The 23,882-nt window shown below is 37.0% G+C and overlaps 3 protein-coding genes and 1 long non-coding RNA gene across 7 annotated transcripts in view; 3 read left to right on the top strand and 1 right to left on the bottom strand.

Moving 5' to 3' along the window:
• Positions 1 to 3,594, bottom strand: part of LOC127508743 (uncharacterized) — a 54,504-nt gene extending 50,910 nt beyond the window's left edge. The window contains exon 1 of the long non-coding RNA XR_007928907.1: positions 3,449 to 3,594. This is a non-coding gene — a long non-coding RNA (uncharacterized LOC127508743). The remainder of the gene's footprint in view (positions 1 to 3,448) is intronic.
• On the top strand, positions 108 to 10,481 carry LOC127508701 (NLR family CARD domain-containing protein 3-like). Its single transcript, XM_051886878.1, has 8 exons — positions 108 to 224; positions 2,116 to 2,324; positions 2,598 to 4,309; positions 4,439 to 4,610; positions 6,954 to 7,127; positions 7,218 to 7,391; positions 7,571 to 7,617; positions 7,697 to 10,481. Exons 2-8 carry the CDS (start codon positions 2,194 to 2,196, stop codon positions 8,236 to 8,238), a joined length of 2,952 nt encoding a protein of 983 aa, XP_051742838.1. The 5' UTR covers positions 108 to 224; positions 2,116 to 2,193; the 3' UTR covers positions 8,239 to 10,481.
• Positions 10,482 to 11,213: 732 nt separating this feature from the next.
• On the top strand, positions 11,214 to 20,737 carry LOC127504993 (NLR family CARD domain-containing protein 3-like). Its single transcript, XM_051880248.1, has 7 exons — positions 11,214 to 12,078; positions 15,061 to 15,215; positions 15,473 to 17,524; positions 17,730 to 17,903; positions 19,295 to 19,468; positions 19,547 to 19,593; positions 19,681 to 20,737. Exons 2-7 carry the CDS (start codon positions 15,100 to 15,102, stop codon positions 20,214 to 20,216), a joined length of 3,099 nt encoding a protein of 1,032 aa, XP_051736208.1. The 5' UTR covers positions 11,214 to 12,078; positions 15,061 to 15,099; the 3' UTR covers positions 20,217 to 20,737.
• Positions 20,738 to 23,779: 3,042 nt separating this feature from the next.
• LOC127501060 (adhesion G protein-coupled receptor L1-like) overlaps positions 23,780 to 23,882 on the top strand; it is a 49,266-nt gene continuing 49,163 nt past the window's right edge. For all 4 annotated transcript variants that reach the window (XM_051872844.1, XM_051872905.1, XM_051873149.1 and 1 more), the window contains exon 1: positions 23,780 to 23,800. In XM_051872844.1, the coding sequence (XP_051728804.1) occupies positions 23,782 to 23,800 (19 nt within the window). In that variant the 5' untranslated portion in view covers positions 23,780 to 23,781. The remainder of the gene's footprint in view (positions 23,801 to 23,882) is intronic.

Here is a 23,882-nt window from a genome sequence, read left to right on the forward strand (position 1 = left end):
TTATTAAATTTATGCCTAATACATATGATTTGTGAAATTACACTCTGCTTTAAATATAAATCACAACAGTTTATAATAAAGTTTGTTCCACGCCCACTGAGCGCGCATGCGCTGAAAGCCTTGAGGAGTTTGGTGTGATTCACCTGAAGCAAACGAACCCTAGTCGACAAGGAGCTAAGATAAAAAAGAAAAAGCAACATTTACCAGCGGGAGAGATCTACTTGGTAAGTACTTTTATGAAGGTATGTAGGTAACTGAATGATATTACTTAAATTTAATTATTTAAAATGATTAAACTTTAAATATGTGAAATGATGTTATGTAGGCAGCATAGAGACGGTCATATAGCCTATGAATCCTCCCGCAAATGTTGTGCAACCTATTGTTTTTGTATGAGATTTTGTTCTTATTTTATTTTTACTAAAAATTTTTGATGGGGTTGCTGTGATGTCAGCTCTATTAGTGACGTCTATTGTGACAATTCTGTGTTTTGTATTGAGATTTTATATCAAGCCAGATTTACTGTTGCTCAAATTTTCTTTAATATTAACCACAAATATAGTGTTCCTCTGTACAGTAACAATATTAACCCCCTTTTTGATAACAAGAACTTTACTATAATTTTTTTTTAATTTGAATTGCAAAACATGGGTTATGTTAGTCTATTAACATCAGAATGGACTTGCTAGATTATAAAAGTAAAATCTTGCAGTAAGAATATGTATACTATATGTACATTGGCTAGTGTTATGTTGTAATGGTTAATATTTGAAATACTGTAAATTCAATAAACATCTTGTCTTTGGGAATTTAAGGCAAGTAGGAACTTTTTTTTTTTTTTTTTTTTTTTTTTTTAGGATTGCACTTAGGATCATTTTTATAAACTTCTCTCAGCCCCACAAAGATACACCCCTGTATCAATCATTGCGGCATCTGTTAAAATCAGTGCAGTGAAATAAAATTCCACAGTGAGGGGACATTTTTGATAAGAGGGCTGGTGATGAAGACAATGTGGAGAAGTGAATGATAAGTACAACACAATGGCAGGATTGGGTTCTCATTTTGCAAATGGACAAAAAATGACATACTCTTTTCAAATTACATTTTGTTTTAACATTTGCTCTTAAGATTGTTTCAGATGAAGGATCTAAGGCAGTGGTTCCCAAACCTGTCCTGAAGGACCCCCAGCACTGCACATTTTGTATGTCACACTTATCTGACATACCTACTTCAGGTCTTGCAGTCTCTACTAATGAGCTGATGAGTTGAATCAGGTGTGATAGATGAGAGAGACATCCAAAATGTGCAGTGCTGGGTGTCCTCCAGGACAGGTTTGGGAACCATTGATCTAAGGATTCTCAATAACAACCTTTGTGCATGTGTTACTTTGAGAGAGCAACCATACATCTGTGACATCAGTCAAACTCTCAGGCTGATGGAAGACTGATGTCTTCTGGCAGGGATTCAGCATCCAGTGTCAAATCTAATATTTCTGACGTGTGAAATCCATCAGATCTAACACTTTGGCATGATCTAACACATATACATTCTGCTTTACGTTTTAATGTAATTCATGGTTAGTCACCTTTTGAATCATGATACTATAGGTGATGAGAGATTTTTCCTTTTACTTCTCCCTGACATTTTCTTTTCTGTGGAACACTTAATTTTTGAAACAGGGCATTTGTTTTAGGTAGGAAAGTGTAACATTTGTGCATAAATAGCCTAATTTTCAAATTGAAAATGATAATTTTCAACTTCCATGTAAAATTTAATTGTGGCCCTCATGTAGTTGTGGTAATCATGTTGCCCTGTAAACTGTTTTCCTTGTCATTGTCATTTAGAAGATAATGTTCTGTAGAGTTTGAAGTTGTTCGTTTTTTTTTTTTTTTTTTTTTTTTTACAGTCAATTACAGTACATGTCAGATAAATGTTTTAAATAGGGCTGGGACTCTTTAACCTCTTTCTGTGGTTAATGCACTAAAATACAGTAAATAGAAGAGTATAATAGAAAGTAGATAAAATGCTATGTTTTGTGTGTTCTTCATGGAGATTGTAAATTGTGTTTTATATACAGTATGTATTTTCAAACTTAATAGTTGCCTATTTCTGTAGAGTGAAAGAAGAGCAGCAGTACTTCTAAACTCATCTAAATCTTAATAAGGTGCTGGAGGAAGGGACACTGGCTGTAAGATGAGTCTGAACAAAGAGATGGAGGTGAAAGGAACTACAGCCTCTCCAAAACCCAGCTGTGTGTCTATGAAGAGTAACAAATCCTTACCTGAACCTCCTGATTTCAGTGGAACAGTGACCTCTGACCCCAGGTAAAACCAAACACTGATACTGAAGAATATACTTTATAAAGAACATAATAAGAGATTAGCTGAATCCTTTTCCTGATGTTATGATGAGTACAACAACTACTTGCATGATGTTTTGGATATATCATTTTTTTTTTCTCTTTCTCAGTGTATATATAGGCTATATATATACTTGCATAAACTTCATAACATAAAGATGTATAACATATAAAAAGAATATAACATAAAATGCTGTTCACTGGAGTAAACATCTCATGTTCTGTTCTACAAACACAGAGTCCTTAGTGGATCCAGTTCTGCTGGTTCTGCTCACTGTTACACACAAGCAGCCCTGCAGGAGGGGACTGGAGACCTGCAGAAACCAGTGGATGATAAACTACAGATGGTCAAAGACTGGCTCAAAACCAGCATGAAGAACAAGTATGAGAGATTATTTGAAGGAAACAAATTCCAAGAGAATGAAACCCACCTGAACAGGATCTACACACAGCTCTACATCATAGATGGAGAGGGAAAAGGAGTGAATGAGGATTCTGAAGAACATGAGGTTTTACAGATAGAGAAAACAGCCAGAACACAACACTCACAAGACACTCCAATCTACTGCAATGACATCTTTAAACCCTTACATGAACCAGGATGTGAGGAGAAAGACCAAATCAAGACTGTACTTACTAAAGGCATCGCTGGAATCGGAAAAACCGTCTCTGTGCAGAAGTTCATTCTGGACTGGGCTGAGGGAAAAGCCAATCAGGATGTAGACTTCATGTTTGTGCTTCCATTTAGAGAACTGAACTTGATCCGAGATCATCAGTACAGTCTTCACAGACTTCTGCTGGACTTTCATCCTGAACTTCAAGATCTGGACTCAAAGATTTATGAGGAGTGTAAAGTTGTGTTCGTCTTTGATGGTCTGGATGAAAGCAGAATCACACTGATGTTTTCAGACGCTCAGAAAGTTTCTGATGTGACTGAGACTTCATCAGTGGGTGTGTTGATGTCAAATCTCATGAAAGGAGAGCTGCTTCCCTCTTCTCTCATCTGGATCACCTCCAGACCAGCAGCAGCCAATCAGATCCCCTCCAAATACATCAACCGTCTGACAGAGATTCAGGGATTCAGTGAACCCCAGAAGGAGGAATATTTCAGGAAGAGAATCAGTGATGAGCATCAAGCCAGCAGAATCATCTCACACATCAGAAGAGCAAGAAGCCTCCACATCATGTGCCACATACCCGTCTTCTGCTGGATCTCATCCACTGTGCTTCAAAAGCTCCTGAAAGAAGATCTGAGTGCAGAAATCCCTCAAACTCTGACTGAAATGTACATCCACTTCCTTCTGATTCAGATCAACATGAGGAATCAGAAGTATGAAGAGAGAGATCCAGAGAAACTCCTGCAGTCCAACAGAGAAGTGATTGTGAAACTTGCTGAAGTGGCTTTCAAACAGCTGATGAAGGGCAATGTGATGTTCTATGAGGAGGACCTGAGAGAGAGCGGCATAGACGTCACTGACGCCTCAGTGTATTCTGGGATTTGCACTGAGATCTTTAAGGAGGAATCTGTGATTCATCAGAGGAAAGTCTACAGCTTCATTCATCTGAGCGTTCAGGAGTTTCTCGCTGCTTTCCATGTGTTTTACTGCTATTTATGCAGTGCTGTGGAGACACTAAAGGTTTTTGATTCAATGCATAGTTTGCTTAGAGGAGCAGTAGATAAAGCTCTTGAGATTGAGAATGGACAGCTAGATCTGTTCCTGCGGTTCCTGCTGGGTGTCTCACTGGAGTCCAATCAGAGACTCTTACAGGATCTACTGACACACACAGAGAACAGCTCAGAGAGCATCAGGAGAACCACACAGTACATTAAAGAGAAGATCAAAGATGGACATGGACTCTCCACTGAAAGATCCATCAATCTGTTCCTCTGTCTGCTGGAAGTCAAAGATCAGACTCTGTCCAGAGAGATTCAGGAGTTTGTAAAATCACGCTCAGAGGAGAAACGCTCAGAGGAGGAGAAACGCTCAGAGGAGGAGAAACGCTCAGAGGAGGAGAAACGCTCAGAGGAGGAGAAACGCTCAGAGGAGGAGAAACGCTCAGAGGAGGAGAAACGCTCAGAGGAGGAGAAACGCTCAGAGGAGAAACTCTCTCCTGCTCACTGCTCAACAATCACCTACATGGTTCAGATGTCAGAGGAGGTGCTGGATGAGCTGGACCTCAAGAAATACAACACATCAGATGAGGGTAGAAGAAGACTGATACCAGCCGTGATCAACTGCAGAAAAGCCCTGTGAGTGTTTATTCATTTTAGAGTGAAGAGTTTTTAAATGGAATACAGTTTCTGTTGAGAATATTTAACTTGTTTTTGGAATGTCTTAACTTCTTTTTAAAGCATTAAGCTAATATCATTTAAATAATAATTGTATAACAAGATTAAGAGCTTCATTTTTCTTGTTTCAGTCTAGAACAGAAAGTTGTGAAATGTTTAGCAAATCAGAATAGTGTAGTTCAGGACCCATGGAAGGGAGCTGCATTGTGAAATATTTCACAAATCAGAATGGTTAAAGGGTTAGTTCACCCAAAAATGCAATTTCTGTCATTAATTAGTCAAGCCCAATGTATAGTTCTACGTGAGGGTCAGCATAAAGTGTGAATGATGCAAATTTTGTCATCAAAAGAGTTTTGTAACCACACATACTTGTATTTGCAGGTCGCACATGCACATTTAATTTTTTTTGCAGTAATTAGATTATCCACATGGTGGCAAGCGATGAGAATACTTTTTGTGCACAACAACAAAACAAAAATAACGACTATACTCAACAGTATGTTCTCTTCTGTGTCATTCTCCTACACTGTTCACCTTCAGCACTTCCAGGTTCTATGTCAGAACACGGGCTCAGTATTGGCCGACGCTGTTCACTTGAGCAGCATGACGCGTGTGTGATGCCGACGCAGGAGCCGACCGATAATGATTCGGCATTCTGATGTAGAACCTGGAAGCGCTGAATGTAAACAGCATATGAAAATTACACAGAAGAGAGGATACTGTTGAATAAAGTTGTTTTTGTTTTTTTTTGTCTTTTTTTGCGCACAAAAGTATTCTCGCCGCTTCATAAAATTAAGGTTGAACCACTGCAGTCATGTAGACTATTTTAACAATGTCTTTAGTACATTTCTGGACCTTGAAAGTGGTGATTATATTGCTGTCAATGGAGGAGTTTGACAGCTCTTGGATTTCATCAAAAATATCCTAATTTGTGTTCTGAAGATGAACAAAGGTCTTACAGGTATGGAACGACATGAGGGTGAGTAATTAATGACAGAATTTTCATGTTTGGGTGAACTAACCCTTTAATTTGCACACTCAGATAAGGGTTAACTTAGCAAACTTGCCCTGTGAAAATTTCACAAATCAAAATAGTAAAGATGCGCACTCAGGAAAGTGTTAACTGCCCACAAATGTACTATAAAATGTCACAAATCAGAATTAAGTTGGCAACTCAGGAATGGTTTGCAAGTGTGATATAGGAAGGGTTAATGGGCTAAAATGTACTGTGTGATTTCACTAATCACAGCAGTCTATTTGAGCCATGTATGACCTGATTTTATGACCACTTTTAAAGTTATAAGCGGATTTATCTAATGGTTTGGACTGTTTTTCATTGGCACAGCCTGTATGTCACTACAGAAGGAAAAGAGGATAGAGCAGTGAGAAACAGCAAAATGTGACATGTGAATGTGAAAGTTCACAAGATTCACATATCAGGCACCATCTAAAACAAGTGGTTTGAATTAATGTGGCCTGCGTGGTTATTGGAAATGGACTTTAAACATTCATGTTTACAAAAGCACTCTGCAGACTTATAGACAACAGAAATCTTAATTTCAAACTGCAAACTATCTTTATTGCGGTACCCTACTGAGAAGCTTTTGGCTAAATATATATTGTAAATTCATTTTATTTTACTTAACCTCTTAGTGATGTATTATTTAATGCATGTTTGAATATTTGTTATGAAAGGTTTTCAGTTTGTTCTAGTGTTGTCACAATACTGTAATTTCCAACTTTGATATCGATACCTTGAAAAATATTGATATTCAATACCATTTTCAATACCATGGAGGAAACTGCCATGTACTGCCATACATTTATTATTATCTTATACTTTTTTAATAATTTGTGTAATTTTATTGTAATAGCATACACACAGCACAAGGAGATTTTATTTGAATCGTTGAACTTCATTTACAAAAAAAGACAAGTAAACAGTCAGTAATGAAATAATAATTATAAAATAAGAACAAATAAACATTGCAAATAATAGCACCAATAAATACAATAGAATGAAGAGAGTGAAGAAGCCATGTTTTCAGGTGGGTCTAACAGTAGGCTAGTATTCAGGTAAGAAATACATTTGATTACTTTCATTTCTGCAGTATCAGTGGTGCACATGCTTTTGGTGTGAGTGAATATCATATTGAAATTATATGGTATTGATATTTTTGACGACACTAATTTGTTCAGTAAACCACTGTTTAACCTCTTTTACAAGAATTAAGTTGATTTTATTGAAATGCTAGTTGTAGAATGAGGTTAAGAATTTAGTTCTTGTGTTTTATTCTCTTTCAGTTTTGCTGGCTGTGATCTCACTGGTCAGTCCTGTAGAATTGTGGCATCAGCTCTACAATCTGCAAACTGTGTCCTGAGAGAGCTGGATCTGAGTAACAATGACCTGCAAGATTTAGGAGTGAAGCTGGTTGCTGATGGATTGAAGAGTCCAAACTGTCAGCTGGAGATACTGAGGTGTGTAAGAACATATAAGAGATAATGTACAGTCAATCAGTCATATTGTTGATGTGTGTCTGTAAATGATCTGACTGTGTGTGTCTGTAGGTTGTCTGGCTGTATGGTGACAGAGGAAGGCTGTGGTTATGTGTCTTCAGCTCTGAGTTTGAACCCCTCACACTTGAGAGAGCTGGATCTGAGCTACAATCACCCAGGAGATTCAGGAGTCCAGCTGCTCAACGACAAACTGGATGATCCAAACTACAAACTGCAGATACTCAAGTATGTGGGAATCCAAAGAAAACTTAATGGTTGGGAGCCCAAACTATGCTTGAAAATATCTTCTTCTTGTACTTCTCTGAATGTACTGATAAAATCCTTGTTAGCTCACAAAATGTATTTGTACCATATTCTTTACTGTGTGCGATTCTTTTTATCTATATGTTTGTGTGTCTTTTTAGTTTGGATCATGGAGGGCCCTTCAGGATCACACCAGGATTTCAAAAATGTAGGTTCTTTCTCTTACACACTCTTGCACATTTAATGAAAATTAGATTAATCAACTGTATCTGTTATCTTGTGCTCAGATTCCTGTGATCTCACACTGGATCCAAACACAGCACACACTCAACTCATCCTGTCTGAGGGGAATAGAAAGATCAAATATGTGGAAGAGCATCAGCCGTATCCTGATCATCCAGAGAGATTTGCTGATATTCCTCAGGTTCTGTGTCGAGAGAGTCTGACTGGACGCTGTTACTGGGAGGTTAAATGGGGTTCCTGGGCTCGTATAGCAGTGGCCTATAAAAGAATCAGCAGGAAAGAAGGGACTGTCTGTAAGTTTGGATACAATGACAAATCCTGGTGTCTTTTCTGCAATGATGAGGGATTCACTATCTGGCACAATAATATGAGCATTAGCATACCAACCCATTTAACAAAATCTAAGAGAGTAGGAGTGTATGTGGACGTGTCGGCCGGCACTCTGTCCTTCTACAGCGTCTCTGACACTCACACACTCACACACTTACACACAATCAACGCCACATTCACTGAACCCCTCTATGCTGGATTTAAGGTTTTTAAGTCCGAGCTGTCTTTGTGTCAGACACAACAAACACACAACTGACAACACTTTCTACCTCCATCTTAATCTTGGTCATATTCCTAATGAATGAGACATGAATAAGTAAAATGATATTCAGTCATAAAAGAACAAATGCGCATGTAAAGACAAACATAACATTGAGTCATACTGTAGATGTGTAATAATGGACATGTTGAGTCACATTATAGGCCAACTCACATTAGCAGTTTTAGGGTTCATCTATTGAGGACTCACTTGTTGATTTTCATGAATGTTGGAAAGCGCAGATTTTACAATCTGTGCCCAGTTGCATAAAGCACCTTATGGTTTTCCCTTAAGTATGAGACTTATGGCGTGATTTCTCCTTACCTAAGGGAATGACTTAAGGGTTTTGCATATAATCCCTTAAACGTTTCTCTTAGGTAAAGGAAACTACTAAGTGTTTCACAACAGTGACCCAGGGTTTGCCATTATTAAATTCTACTGTTGGACACATTATTTGTTAATACTGAAAGTGGTAACAGCCGTTTTACACCACGAGCTTGAGAAGCATGTCAGCTTCACGTCAGCGTAACTACATCACCGCTGCAGACGCGCGAATATTCACACTGGAAGCATTTGTACAGCGTCACAGCAGCTGCTCCAAGCTACATATAAAGTGAGCATTTCTTTACAAAGAAAACTATAAATTTGTTTTTATAAGTTGGTCATTTATAATCTTGATAGTCTTGAAAGTTTGTTAACATGTGTACAACATTCGCATGTAAACGGTAAAAAACAAACAAAAAAGTCCTGTTTCATATTGCTGCACACAAATGAGTTAAACTTTGTTTACATCATCTGCCGCATGCACAAGTTTAAATGGGTCAATCCTCTATAAATATTCCATACTCTAACATACTCCAGTTCTTGTTAAAACACACTAGACATGTTTATTCTGAGCATTTTGAGCACTTTTTGTGTGAAATCATGTATTTTGTCCATACAAAGTGTGCTTTCACTTTAATTTCACTTTTCACTTGAGCGTCAGCAGCACAGCAAAAATAGACTCGCGCCGAAACCCCCGCTTCACTGCTGCTCACGCGACGCTCCTGCTTGACGCTGACGCGCTACTCCTGCTCCCGGTGTGAATGCCCTCATTGGTTAACATGCACACTTGCAGTGTGAAATGGCCATAAGTTTTCACTGATCAATGTTTAAATGCGAGTAAAAGCCTAAATTAAATCTGTTCATCATATAAAGCGATCAAGTCTCTTCAGAAAATTTGGACTTAACCACTTAATTCATATGGATTAGTTTTATGATCTCTTGATGAACTTTTTGAAGCCTCAGAGTGGTAGTTGCGTAACTGTCTATGGAGGGACAGAAAGTGCTCGGATTTCATTAAAAAGATCTTCATTTGTGTTCTGAAGATGAACGAAAGTTTAGAATGACACGAGGGTGAGTAATTAATAACAGAATTTTCTTTTTTGGGTGAACCCTAACCCTAACCTTTTAAGGGTTATTTTCTGCAACACCCTCATGTTTAAGGGAAACCTAAAGGCAATCTTAAGGGAAATTACACTTAAGGTGCTTTATGCAACCAGGCACTGGTCCATAAGCATCTGCAAAGTTAAACTGTATAGAACTCAAGCCTTTCTGGGTTCTTTTTGTTTCTGGTTTTATGTATTTTACATAATTCAGGTTTTTGTGGTTATTCAGCACATCCATATCATTGTATTTTTCATGTAATTTAGAAGTTTTAGATTTTCAGCTAATTTTCCTTTATATAAAACTCTTAAGTGTAAGAATTAAAGGGTAAATATTCTTGGGTGTCTTGTGATGTGTGCTACAAGTATTCACTGTTGATCCCTGTTTATGAAATCAGAAAAAAGGTCAGCAGTCAAGATGAACCGGTTCCTCCAGATGTTTATCTTCAGTGTGTTTACTGTAAATCTGATCAGTGTTCCGTATCTGTTCACACCAGAACTGTAACCACCATAAACATTGAAGAGAACACAACAGTGAATAATTAGAAATTAGCAATTTTATCTGCAGTGTTTTAATGCATGCTCTGCTGTAGTCTATAATGCACTGTTCTTTTTAGTGTTTTGGTGTGACAAAACCCTTTAAATATTTAGCATGGTCTGGTCTCAGCTCTCGTCAATGTCAAAATAACTCAGATGACCAATCAAATCAAAGGACGCCTTGGGTTTTACTGTTCACAAAAGTTGAGTGGGAATTCTGTTTTAAAGGTTCAAGGACTGTGAGAAAATATAGGTAAATAAACATTTTATGTTTTACAACTGTCTATTATAGAAATCCATATTGATATCCAGTGAAGCGAACTACTGGATGTTTTTGTGAAATTTCACCTTTTCAAATTGAAAATATAGCATTTGCATGGTTTATATGATTCATAACTGAATGTGAAGAGACATTAGCAGAGCTGTTTTTATTATATTAAATAGAATTATATTTTCAAATTTAGAACTCACTGACACACAAAGCCAAACTTTAAAAAAAAAACAACAACGTTCTGAACGTTCACACTATACAAGTTCATAAAACTTTTAACAAACGATAGCAATTGTATGAACTGTATCAGATTGGATCTTTCAAGGTGGATTGGGTTTAGGAGACCAAACCCTATTCTATCTGTGATGAACATGTAGCGCCCCCTTCTGGAAAGAGAACAAATGTTCTCCTTTAATATTTTTATTCATTTATGTTAACCATTCAGAAATGAATTGATAATATCTTGTAAATTTGAATTTAAGGTATAGAAGCAAACAGGATTTGTAAATTGAATGTGAATTTAAGAAAGTGAGTTTAGAAATGTTATTCAAAGAAATGGAAAGAATGGTATTCAAAGAAATTCACATATCTCTTGTAATTTAGTGTGAATTTTGTTTTAAATCATTCACTACAAATTACGATACACAAAACAAATAGGGTAAACAAATGACATTATTATTTGAAATGCCATCTTGAATTTAATTTGTATTAATTGTTTATATATTAATATATTTAGCCTAAATCAGTTTTATTTTGTGGACCAAGATCACATTTCCAGAATGCTCTAATATAGAGTTATATAAACTGTCAAGATGTTAAGCATAAAAAAAAAAAATGATTTTGGTGAATCACTGCTGCCTTTGTAAAAATCACTGATATGATGAATGCCACTAAATGGCTCAAAACTTTGGTCTGGGGGTGAGACCTTTCCACACAGTAAACACCCCAAATCGTCATTAAAAACCAATAAAGTATTCATGTTTGATATTATTGAAGTTATTTGTTAATCATGCAAAATCTAAATAGAAAAAGTCTCGTATAATTTTATTATAAACTGGATTGACCCGCCACTCTCTGGATCTAAAGAGCCTTAATTTGTTTTGTATTGCAATTTGCCAATGTTTAAGATTAAAAACGCAGGGCAGAATATGATTTGTGTAAATTAAAGATTGCTTTATATAATGCAACACTTTAAAATAATTTGTTCTTCTTCATCCGCTGAGCATCCGCTGACATCCTCATGGAGTTTGGTGTGGTTTACCTGAGAAAAATTTGTCTCAGTCTCAGACTCCACGCCCACGAACCATTGGCTTCTGCCGTCAGCCTGAATGTCTGGTTATGTGAGACTAAAAGCAAACAACCCATGAACTTGATAAACTGCTCTGTGATCACGTTGTGTACATGGAATAAGTTATGGTTGCTTGCATGCTCTGAAAGTTACCGTTGTTTTTGAGAGCGAAACCTTTAGTGAACAACCTTTAGTGAACATGGATTAGCTGTTGAATTATTTTGAAAAACCTCTAGGTATCCGAAAGTAAAAGCCACAGTAGTTTTCATCGACAAGGAACTAGACTGAAACATTCCTCAGCTGGAGAGTTTTACTTGGTAAGTACTTAATAAAGCAAGACTGCATGTTATGAGTTTAAATCACTTATTTAATTATTTATTTGATTATTTAAAATTACTAAACTGTAAATGTTTGAAACGTTTGTGGACGTCATAGAAATCACCTGCCTGATTCACACATATGAGACTTGTTAGGTAGAATAGTAAAAATAACAACTAGAATATAACTTTAAATTGTTTTATTTTATTTATTATTATTATTTTTGTTATTATTATTATTATTATAAATTCCTCACACTGGAATCTTAGTAATATATGTGTATCTAGCCTTTTTAAGCACTTCAAGATCTTTTTGAATGTTATGTGCCTGAGATTTATTGGTTTAATGACATTAAGTGTCATTTCAGAATTTAGAAGTAATTAGATCTAGAAATTATGCTGTGATGTTAATTTTTGAAACAAATTCATTAAATATCTTAACTTTGAGAACTTCACAGACTAAGAAGTGAATAAATTAAACATAAATTAAGTTTTGTTAAGAACAGTCTTGAGAATGTTTGATGAACAGCTAAAATGGTAAGATTTTTTTTTTTTTTTTCAAGAATTGGGATTGGGAACATTCCTATTAAGCTTTTTGTATTTATATTTGTGTGTTGCTACTGAAGGGTTCAACTGTTTAACATTTTGTGATTACAGTTAAGAGTGAAAAGGACATCATTGTAATTATTGGGTCAAGACTTCACAAATGTCTAATAATAAGCATGACTCAGTGGCAGGTTTGGCCGGTTCCTCTAGAGATTGGCGTCCTCCATTTTGTTTGTATTTTGCAGCTGAACAAAAATGACATGGTTCTATTCAAATGACAATTTGGTTTTAGCAACCATAAAACCATTTTTTTTTTTTTTCAGTTCAGATACATTCATTTTTATGTTTTTGTGAAAGGTAGTAACCATTTCATGGTTATATAGTTTTTCTATAATTTCTCTCTGCCAATTTGATAACTGAAGTTATTTAAATAATTGTATATTATCATTATTTAGGGCTGCGTGCATATATTATTTTTGTTATATTTTTGTTTCAATTCTAATTATAAAAATTAATAATATATAATGAATCATAGAAATATATTACTGTTGTAAGTTACAATGGTAATTTACACTGAATGTTACAATACTAACATTGTCATACAAGTGATATGATTTACAAAATACCAAAATTAACATTTTAATTTAAACAAAAACTGAAATGGAAAACAAAAAGCTTGAAACATTGATTGAGCGATTACATGAAACAGGATTCATTCCTTCTGATGTTCAGTCATGTTTATTTTGTGCTGTAACTAGTTGTGAAGAGGAAGAGATGATTGGTTCATGTGTGCTTGATCTGTTCTGCGGCTACAGTGAGTGATCTGTCCCAGCGCATTAGAGAGCACCAAAACAATTATTTTTTTTTTTTTTTGAATTTTGTGATAAAATTGATGTTATCTGAAAGCTGAGACTTCGTTTCATATCAAAACAAAATTTTAAATAAAAACACCTTGAACTTTTCATTATATTCCTCAAACCATTCCTGAACAATGTGTGTAGATCATTGCTCAGAGCACACTCCCTCCACCATCTTTTCATCGTCGCACAGTTCATTCTGGTTCCATCACTTCCCCCAGTAAATGCAGGGCCGGCCCAGGATCTGTTGGTGCCCTAGGCGAGATTTTAGAAGATTTTCATGAATGCTAGATTATAGTAGTATAATTAATAGTTCCTAGTCATGGTCTTTTTCAAAAGACATTTAGTGCACTTTTTGGTTAATTAAAAGCAAACAGTAATGTAACTGAAATTAAAACAACATTACAGAAGCTTACATTTATTTTAAAGAAAATAAAGTAAAATTAAATAAGCAGATAACTCAAGCAAAAATGTGATTCTTACCTCTATATTACTCTTTTTTTTTTCTTCTCTGCCTTGTGCCCCTGATAATTTTCTTTTTTCACTCATTTTTTTTAGAAATTATACTTTCAGAGCACATAAATAGCAAAACTATTTTAACTGCATCCGCCATGCATAATTAATGCGTTATGATGATGTATTATAATTACGTCATGATGCAGAAAGTGTTTAAATTAGTCCAACATGACATGTTGTCAAATCTTATGATTTTTCGTTCATGTCAATTTTATTTTATTCTACTATTATTTTAATCAGTTCAATGATCGATCAGTACTAAAATTCTTGTCAGAATTTGCTTAATATATGGGTGTAGGAGCACACCGTGGTCACAAGAGGGCCCTCTTCCGAGAAAAAAAAACTTTTGTGCAGTGCCGAAGCGCCCCCCAGTCATTTTGCTCCCTAGGCAACTGCCTATGTCGCCTATGCCACGGGCTGGCCCTGAGTAAATGGCACAAACATACACGGCCATCCATGTGATGTAAAAGAAAATGGGAATTGTCGGACCAGGCGACCTTCTTCCACTACTCCAAGGTCCAGTTCCGACACTCAATTCGCTTTTGATGGTCCCATATGCCCCATATGCAACAGAGTGTAATGCACTGTATGTTGTGACACATTCCCTCCAGAACCATCATTAAAATTGTGTGATTTGTGCCATAGTATACCCTCTGTTGGCTCGGATGAGATGAGATAGCCTTTGTTATTGATGAGGGAACGGCAGGGGTTTCTTGAGTTGATGAAATGCTAATAATTAAACCGAATGAAAAATCTGAATAAATAAATAAATGTGGTTGCACAATTATCCAAGGTTGGACAAACCACAAACTGGCGACAGGGTGTTGGGCGCCCAAGGCTCATCGATGCATCAGGCTATATTGACTATAAGCAATGATTTTGTTAATGCCAGTGACAAGTAATATCTTGCTTTTCATTAAACAGAATTTCATTTGAAGTTGTCATAATTCAAAATTATTGATTCTAACTGTTGCATTATTTTATTATTTTTTTAGCAAACATTTTATAGAGTGTGAACTGTATTCTATACTGAAGTATATATGTATTTTCAAATGTGTTATAGCTGCCTACTTCTGTAGATCTCTATAGTCTGAATGAGGAGATGGAGCAGAGGGGCACTGCAGCCTCTCCAAATCCCAGCTGTGTGTCTGTGAAGAGTAACAGATCCATAGACTATCCTCCTGATATCAGTGATGGAGCAGTGAACTCTGACCCCAGGTGAGATAAAACACTGATATTGAATGTATCATCCTTGTATGAACATGTAAAATTAATAATATAACCAAAAAATTATTCACTGTGGAAAACATTTCATGTGCACAGAACTGATTAATGGAATTTGTTGTCAATTCTTTCAACATTTTGTAATTGTAGTGCTAAATATTGCAAAGCTGGGCTGGTGCTAACAAAGTTATCTTGGGCAAATATTTCATCAGTTTTGAATTAAAGTAAACATTTCTCCTTTGTCTCAACAGAGGTGAGAGTGATGATCTGATCCAGGCTCAGTCCAGATGTGGAGTTTGTGAGCAGGTTCAGAGAGATCCAGTCTCTATCTCATGTAGACACAGTTTCTGCAGACACTGCATCAGTTTATATAGGGATCAGTCCAGACCATCAGAAGACTTTGACTGTCCTCAGTGCAGAAACAGATCCAGAACACACATAGTCACAAGAGGATCCTGTTCTGCTGGTTCTGCTCACGCACAAACAGCCCTGCTAATGGAGACTGGAGACCAGCATAAACCAGTGGATGATGAACTACAGAGAGTCAAAGATCAACACAAAACCAGCATGAAGATAAAGTATGAGAGATTATTTGAGGGAATCAAACTCCAAGAGAATGAAACCCTCCTGAACAGGATCTACACACAACTCTACATCATAGAGGGAGAAGGAGAAGGAATGAATGAAGAACATGAGGTTTTACAGATGGAGAAAACAGCCAGAACACAACACTCACAAGACACTCCAATCTACTGCAATGACATCTTTAAAGCCTCACCTGAACCAGGATGTGAGGAGAAAGACCAAATCAAGACTGTTCTTACTAAAGGCATCGCTGGAATCGGAAAAACCGTCTCTGTGCAGAAGTTCATTCTGGACTGGGCTGAGGGAAAAGCCAATCAGGATGTAGATTTCATGTTTGTGCTTCCATTTCGAGAGCTGAACTTGATCCGAGATCATCAGTACAGTCTTCACAGACTTCTGCTGGACTTTCATCCTGAACTTCAAGATCTGGACTCAAAGATTTATGAGGAGTGTAAAGTTGTGTTCATCTTTGATGGTCTGGATGAAAGCAGAATCACACAGATGTTTTCAGATGCTCAGAAAGTTTCTGATGTGACTGAGACTTCATCAGTTGGTGTGTTAATGTCAAATCTCATGAAAGGAGAGCTGCTTCCCTCTGCTCTCATCTGGATCACCTCCAGACCAGCAGCAGCCAATCAGATCCCCTCCAAATACATCAACCGTCTAACAGAGATTCAGGGATTCAGTGAGCCTCAGAAGGAGGAATATTTCAGGAAGAGAATCAGTGACAAGCATCAAGCCAGCAGAATCATCTCACACATCAGAAGAGCAAGAAGCCTCCACATAATGTGCTACATACCCGTCTTCTGCTGGATCTCATCCAGTGTGCTTCAAAAGCTTCTGAAAGAAGGTCTGAGTGCAGAAATCCCTCAAACTCTGACTGAAATGTACATCCACTTCCTGCTGATTCAGATAAACATGAGGAATCAGAAGTATAAAGAGAGAGACCCAGAGAAACTCCTGCAGTCCAACAGAAAAGTGATTGTGAAACTTGCTGAAGTGGCTTTCAAACAGCTGATGAAGGGCAATGTGATGTTTTATGAGGAGGACCTGAGAGAGAGTGGCATAGATGTCACTGATGCCTCAGTGTATTCTGGGATTTGCACTGAGATCTTTAAGGAGGAATCTGTGATTCATCAGAGGAAAATCTACAGCTTCATTCATCTGAGCATTCAGGAGTTTCTGGCTGCTTTCCATGTGTTTTACTGCTATTTAAGCAGCACCATGGAGACCTTTAAGTTTTTTTATTTAATGCATAATCTCTTTAGAAGTGCAGTCGATAAAGCCATTGAGAGTGAGAATGGAGAGCTAGATTTGTTCCTGCGGTTCCTGCTGGGCATCTCACTGGAGTCCAATCAGAAACTCTTACAGGATCTACTGACACACACAGAGAACAGCTCAGAGAGCATCAGGAGAACCACACAGTACATTAAACAGAAGATCAAAGATGAACATGACCTCTCCACTGAAAGATCCATCAATCTGTTCCTCTGTCTGCTGGAAGTGAAAGATCAGACTCTGTCCAGAGAGATTCATGAGTTTGTGAAATCAGACAAACACTCAGAGAAGAAACTCTCTCCAACTCACTGCTCAACAATCGCCTACATGCTTCAGATGTCAGAGGAGGTGCTGGATGAGCTGGACCTCAAGAAATACAACACATCAGATGAAGGTAGAAGAAGACTGATACCAGCTGTGATCAACTGCAGAAAAGCTCTGTGAGTGTTAAGTCAACATGTTAGAATTAACAGTTTTTTAATGGATTTACATTTTCTGTTGTTGTGCCAAGTAAAATATCTTAAGTATGATTTCATTATTTTTTACAATGTCTTAACCTATTTTCTAAAGTATTAAGGTAATATTATTGAAATACTTCTTGTATAAATAGAGTATGACATCAATTCCTGTTTCACTCTCTTTCAGTTTGGCTGGTTGTAATCTCACCAAACAGTCGTGTGAAATTGTGTCATCAGCTCTACAATCCTCAAACTCTGTCCTGAGAGAGCTGGACCTGAGTAACAATGGCCTGCGGGATTCAGCTGTAAAGCTGCTCTCTGATGGACTGAAGAGCCCAAACTGTCAGCTGGAGATACTGAGGTGTGTAAGAGCATTAGTACGGTGACCGGGAAGGGACATGTTCGTTTCACTTAGTTTTGTCGTGGCCACGACATATCAACTCGTGGGAACATTATAATATTTCGTGGCCACAAGATATTAATTTGTGGGAACGTGATAAGTCTTGGCATCCTTATGCCGTGGCCATGCGATGTAAAGTCGTGGCCTCGAGATCATATGGTGAGGAAATTATATATTTTTCTTGTGGCCATGACTTCATTATGTTGAGGGAACGACATCTATTTTTCATGGCCACGAGTTAAATGTGTAAACACCCTGCGCGACCATAGCAACCTGGAATTATCATAAATGGATAGGCCTATAAAAATATTTATTTTTAATTAAGAAAAAACATGGAATTAAGAAATGATTATATTAACATTATCACTGTACTGCGCACAATGTTGTCTAGACAGCATTCAAATAAAGTTCATCAAGAATATGCTTTGTTGTACATTTTTAATCCTATCCAACAGTCTTTTAAATCCCTTCACTGATCATTTTTTTTTTATATTTTTATATTATTATTAGTGACATTTAGCTATTCGTTGTAGATAAATATATTTGCTTTATTTTTCCCTTCATTTCCCATATCTCTTTATGTAATTAACATTCTGATACCTCATGTTACTTAATGTTTGTATTTTCTACTGTAAATGCTCGATCATGCCAATGAAGTTTTGACTTTATGACTGTATTTCCGTATCTTAAATGAGCATCTGTTTTCACTTGTAGCCCCTCGTGCCTGTGACAGCATTCGTATGAAGTTAAAAAAATGTGTTAGGCTATAGCCTATTAATAGTAGCCTATGTTAAAAGAATATTTTGTTTATTATTTGTATATAGCCTATATAAAATTTTATTTTATTTCTGTAGGCGCATGTCATGCTCCATGTCATGCAGTATGTACACTATACTTCACATAAACATCTGGATATGTGCCTGATAATTGCAATAACTTTACATGGCCATTTACTCTAATGTTAACCTAGAACAAATGTGCGCTATTATTTGGCGCATATTTCCTGCCTGACATACTGCAATTACCACAAGGACCCGACGTTAATAATCTGTCCCTCACGGACTGTCCTGCTCTTCCTGTTGAGATTTTTTTCTGAGACTAACCAGCCAATACAATTTTGGTTGACTAAGCCTCTTCTCGTTGACTAACATTTAGTTGACTATAAGGGGGCAGCCTCCATTTTTATTTGGAAACATGAGGTGTTGGACGTCATGACTGATCATTGTTTTCATGATCAATCTTTGGTTTCATTTTTGATTATTCCCTTGATGATGTGAGAACTCCAATAAGGATGTGCCTATTGGTTTAAAACTAAAACAAAAAAAATCATTTCTGTTGATGTGTGTCTGTAGGTTGTCAGGCTGTTTGGTGACAGAGGAAGGCTGTGGTTATGTGTCTTTAGCTCTGAGTTCAAACCCCTCACACCTGAGAGAGCTGGATCTGAGCTACAATCACCCAGGAAAATCAGGAGTCAAGATACTCAACGACAAATTGAAGGATCCAAAATGCTCACTGCAGATACTCAAGTATGTGGGGCAGTCTGATACATTAACCTTTGTGTACATGATGCATGCCCACATTAATATGTATTTGTGTGTTTATAGTGTGGATCATGGTGGAGAGTTCATGATGAAAGCAGGACTAAGAAAATGTAGGTTCTTCTTCTGACACACTCTTGCACATTTAATGGAAACAAATGAGATTAATAAACTATTTTTATCTGTCCTCTTGTGTTTAGATGCCTGTGATCTCACACTGGATCCAAACACAGCAAACACTCAACTCATCCTGTCTGAGGAGAACAGAAAGATCAAATATGTGAATGATCATCAGCTGTATCCTGATCATCCAGAGAGATTTGCTGATGTTCCTCAGGTTCTGTGTCGAGAGAGTCTGACTGGACGCTGTTACTGGGAGGTTGAATGCACTGGTTGGGCTCGTATAGCAGTGGCCTATAAAGGAATCAGCAGGAAAGAAGGGACTGTCTGTAAGTTTGGATACAATGACAAATCCTGGTGTCTTTTCTGCAATAGTAAAGGATTTGCTGTCTGGCACAATAATATAAGCTATAAAATACAAACTGAAGGATCAAGTTCTTTACAATCTAAAAGAGTAGGAGTGTATCTGGACTGGCCGGCCGGCACTCTGTCCTTCTACAGCGTCTCTGACACACACACACTCACACACTTACACACATTCAACACCACATTCAGTGAACCCCTCTATGCTGGATTTAAGGTTTTTCAGTCTGAACTGTCTCTGTGTCAGATTTAACAACAGACACACACAACTGACAACGCATTCTACCTCCATCATAATTTTGGCCATATAAAAGTGGAAAAGTTTTATGAAACTTGCGTGGATCACAATAATAATGTATGACAACAATGTAAAACTAACAAAATGTAATTCATGTAAACATTTAGAAAAACAAGCTGTAAAGCATGAATGTTAAAATATTAATATGGTCAGTCATAATAGGATAAAAGTAATGTCTCTTCTGCATTGAGATGCACTTCAGGCATATATCACTGAACTTGAGTTATCAATCAAAACAATGTAAAATCATAGTTATTTTATAGTCTAAGTCACATTCTGCAGGTTTAGACTTAATCTTTGAGCTCTGTGGATCTCAGTGAAGTTCCTTTTAATCTGATTTTCATACATAGATGGTGGTTCTTGTTCTGCATTCACCTGTGGATTCTCATGAACACAGAGAAGAGCAGGTTTTACTGCTTAGGCTAAAAACAATTGTAAAGTTAAATTATAAATAAAGAAACTTATCTAACCTCTAAGGCTAGTTTCTATTTTTACATATTCCAGATTCTTGTCATTAGTCAGCACTTCCAGCCAATTTTTATGTTTTAGATGTGTAGTTTGTTTCCTTGTATGTTCCTTTTCTTCTTATTGAAATGTGGCTCTGTATGTTGTTGGCCTATTGTCAGTATAAACAAAAATAAATAAAAATTAAAGCTGCAAGCAGCGATGAAAGGGTCCTCGCATCCGGGCTCACCACCACCCGTCACATCACGAAAACAGTGAACAGTGGGCGACATGCATGTAAGCGAGTGAATACAGGAGAATTATGGCCAAGTCATTTCAAAGTGCCACACTTCCTGCTGCCAACAGGTGGTGCTTTGACCATAACTGAATATTGCCATGTAGATGTCTTCAGGCCAGGACTATTATCAAACATGTGAAGTTTGGAGCAGATCGGACATTGTATGCCTGAGTTACAACAACTTCCTGTTTTGTGGCGTTAATCGCATACATTAGCACTTAGCCAAGTGTTTTGTGATTTAACGTGTTTCTAGTATGTTTGGTACTTCATGGCATATTGAAATGTGTTTCTGGGAGTGAATTAAAGTGTAAAGCATACCATTACCTGTTGCCAACAGGTGGCGCTATAACTAACTGAATATTGGCATGTAGATGTCTTTATGCCAGGACTCTTATCACACATCTGAATTTTGGGGCAGATCGGACATTGTATGCCTGAGTTACAACAGCTTCCTCTTTCATGGCGAAACATCAGACTTTGTCAGGCCGCCACGGACACACCCTCCAATGAAAACTCAAGATTTTTGCAATTTAACATGGCTAAAGCCTTAAGATTAGACTGACCATATATGATGTGGTTCTGTTTGAATCTCTATGAGGACTTAATCACAGTGTAAAAAATGTCATTTCCTGTTGCCAGCAGGTGGCGCTATGACTGTAACTGAATATTGGCATGTAGATGTCTTCAGGCCAGGACTCTAATAAAACATGGGAAGTTTGGGGCAGATCCAACATTGTATACCCGAGTTACAACAACTTCCTGTTTCATGGCAAAACATCGAACTTTGTCAGGCCGCCACGGACACATGAAAACGCTAGACCTTCACAATTTAATGTCACAAAGGCCTTTAGATTAGACTGACCAAATATGATGTTGATCTGATTAAAGCTCTAGGAGGAGTTCATTAAAGTACAACCTATGGAAATGGCAAAAAGCTGCCAAAATTTTGCAGAAGAAAATTCAAAATATCTCACTTCCTGTTGGGTTTACAGAGTTTGCATCCACGGACTTTTTTGTAGGTATTGGGCTGTTACATCTGTCTACCGAATTTCATAACTGTACGTGAAACGTAGCACGAAGGGCACTTAATTGAAATTTTGTAGGTGGCGCTATCGAGCCATTTTGCCAACTCTAATTCTGAAACCCATATCAGATATACATTTTTACCACTTCTGACGCGTGTGCAAAGTTTCATGAGTTTTCGAGCATGTTCAGGCCCTCAAAAATGCGATTCATTTCAGAGAAGAAGAAGAATTGGCTGAGCAATTACAATAGGGTTCTCACACCATCGGTGCTCGGGCCCTAAATAAATGCAAAGCTTCTTTAAAACTAACTAAACGGTTCTGTGAGAAATGCTTGAAGGGAGTGGGAATTGATTAGGTGTTACAGACACACTGACTATGACTGGCACTTTTTTATCTGTCAAAATCCTCTCTAAAATATTCTGATATCTGAAGAAACTCAGCAGCTTTCATTTCTTAACTGTCAGAAAGGAGATTTTGTAAGGCACAAAAAAAACCCCACCTAAATGTTCTGTTACAGCCTTTTAGTGTTGATCTCAGTTTATGAAATCAGAAAAGAAATGTTCATACTCAACCGCTCAGAGCTATAAAATCATCGCAGGAGGGCATTGGAACAGTAGGCCTATGTCATGAGAACTGGTTTGTGGACTGCGAAAGAAAAAAGCCATAAACCGGTTCCTCCAGATGTAGTTCCTGCCGTTTGATTACTGTAAAGTTGTGGTCTGTTTTTTACCCGAAATTTCAAGAGCAATAATTTTATATTGTAATGTAGTGTAGAGATGTATGAAGCACAACTCACATAAAAGTCAAACCAAGCAAATTTGCTGGTCAACACGTGATCAACTTGAACCAGTTGTGAAACCATCATGCGAATCGAGCAGTGTATGCAAAGTCTTACACACAGTTCTATTTGTACTGCCAGTTTGCTCATTAATTCAACAACTGTAATTAGAATGGAATTTAATTTATTTGATCACTATTTGAATAAAAAAAATTAAGATAATATGAATGTTAACGCAAGAGACATAACACTGTTTCAGTACACAAAATCATTTCTATGAACTCAGAGTGGATTGGCATAGCCATGGATAGATGATCTGATGATCAGGTAGTTCCCTCTTCTGGACAGAGATGGATTTTAATAAGAGATTTAAAAAAAAAAAGGATCTATTTTTGATGAAAATGAAAATTTGAAATTAGTCTTGTTTTAAACTGCTTACATTTTACATTGTTTCTTTCGATATGTATTTATAATACTTTTATTTACATACTTTAAGCTTATGATAGACACTCATGTGCCGGCAGGATCAGGAATACCTGGAGCTGAAGTTGGAATTGGACACCTTTGCAGGACAAAATAATTTGAATGATGAATTATAAATTCAAATAAAGATCTTACATGCTACATCAGACACAACAGCGTTTTGTTTTGCAGATGTATGAACTCAGCAGAAATCCACATTAAAAAATACTCAGACACTGTTGGACCACAGATCATAAAGAGAGGAACAGAACTTGAGTAAACGCACTGGCTTATGATCAACACTTATTGATGCCACAAGGTTTGAAACCGGAACAAAAACTGCTGCACAATGACATTTCCAGCTTTGTGCTTTTGCACATGCCTTTTGTGTCTTTTTAAGGACCCTCCTCATGACTGCTTTTTTATGAAACGGGAAGAACAGAACAATAGACTGGAACTGACAGTAAAACATACAGAAGTATCTTACAAACAACTGCAGACACGGAAAATCCTATGATCAATATATTTCAAGGTAGGTTTCAAGGTAATTGTTTTCCATCTATAGCTATGGATATGATTTAGACAAGGTTTCCGTATGTGTTCATTTTACTGAA

This window comes from Ctenopharyngodon idella, chromosome 1, assembly GCF_019924925.1.
Source record: "Ctenopharyngodon idella isolate HZGC_01 chromosome 1, HZGC01, whole genome shotgun sequence".
Taxonomy (NCBI): Eukaryota; Metazoa; Chordata; class Actinopteri; order Cypriniformes; family Xenocyprididae; genus Ctenopharyngodon; species Ctenopharyngodon idella.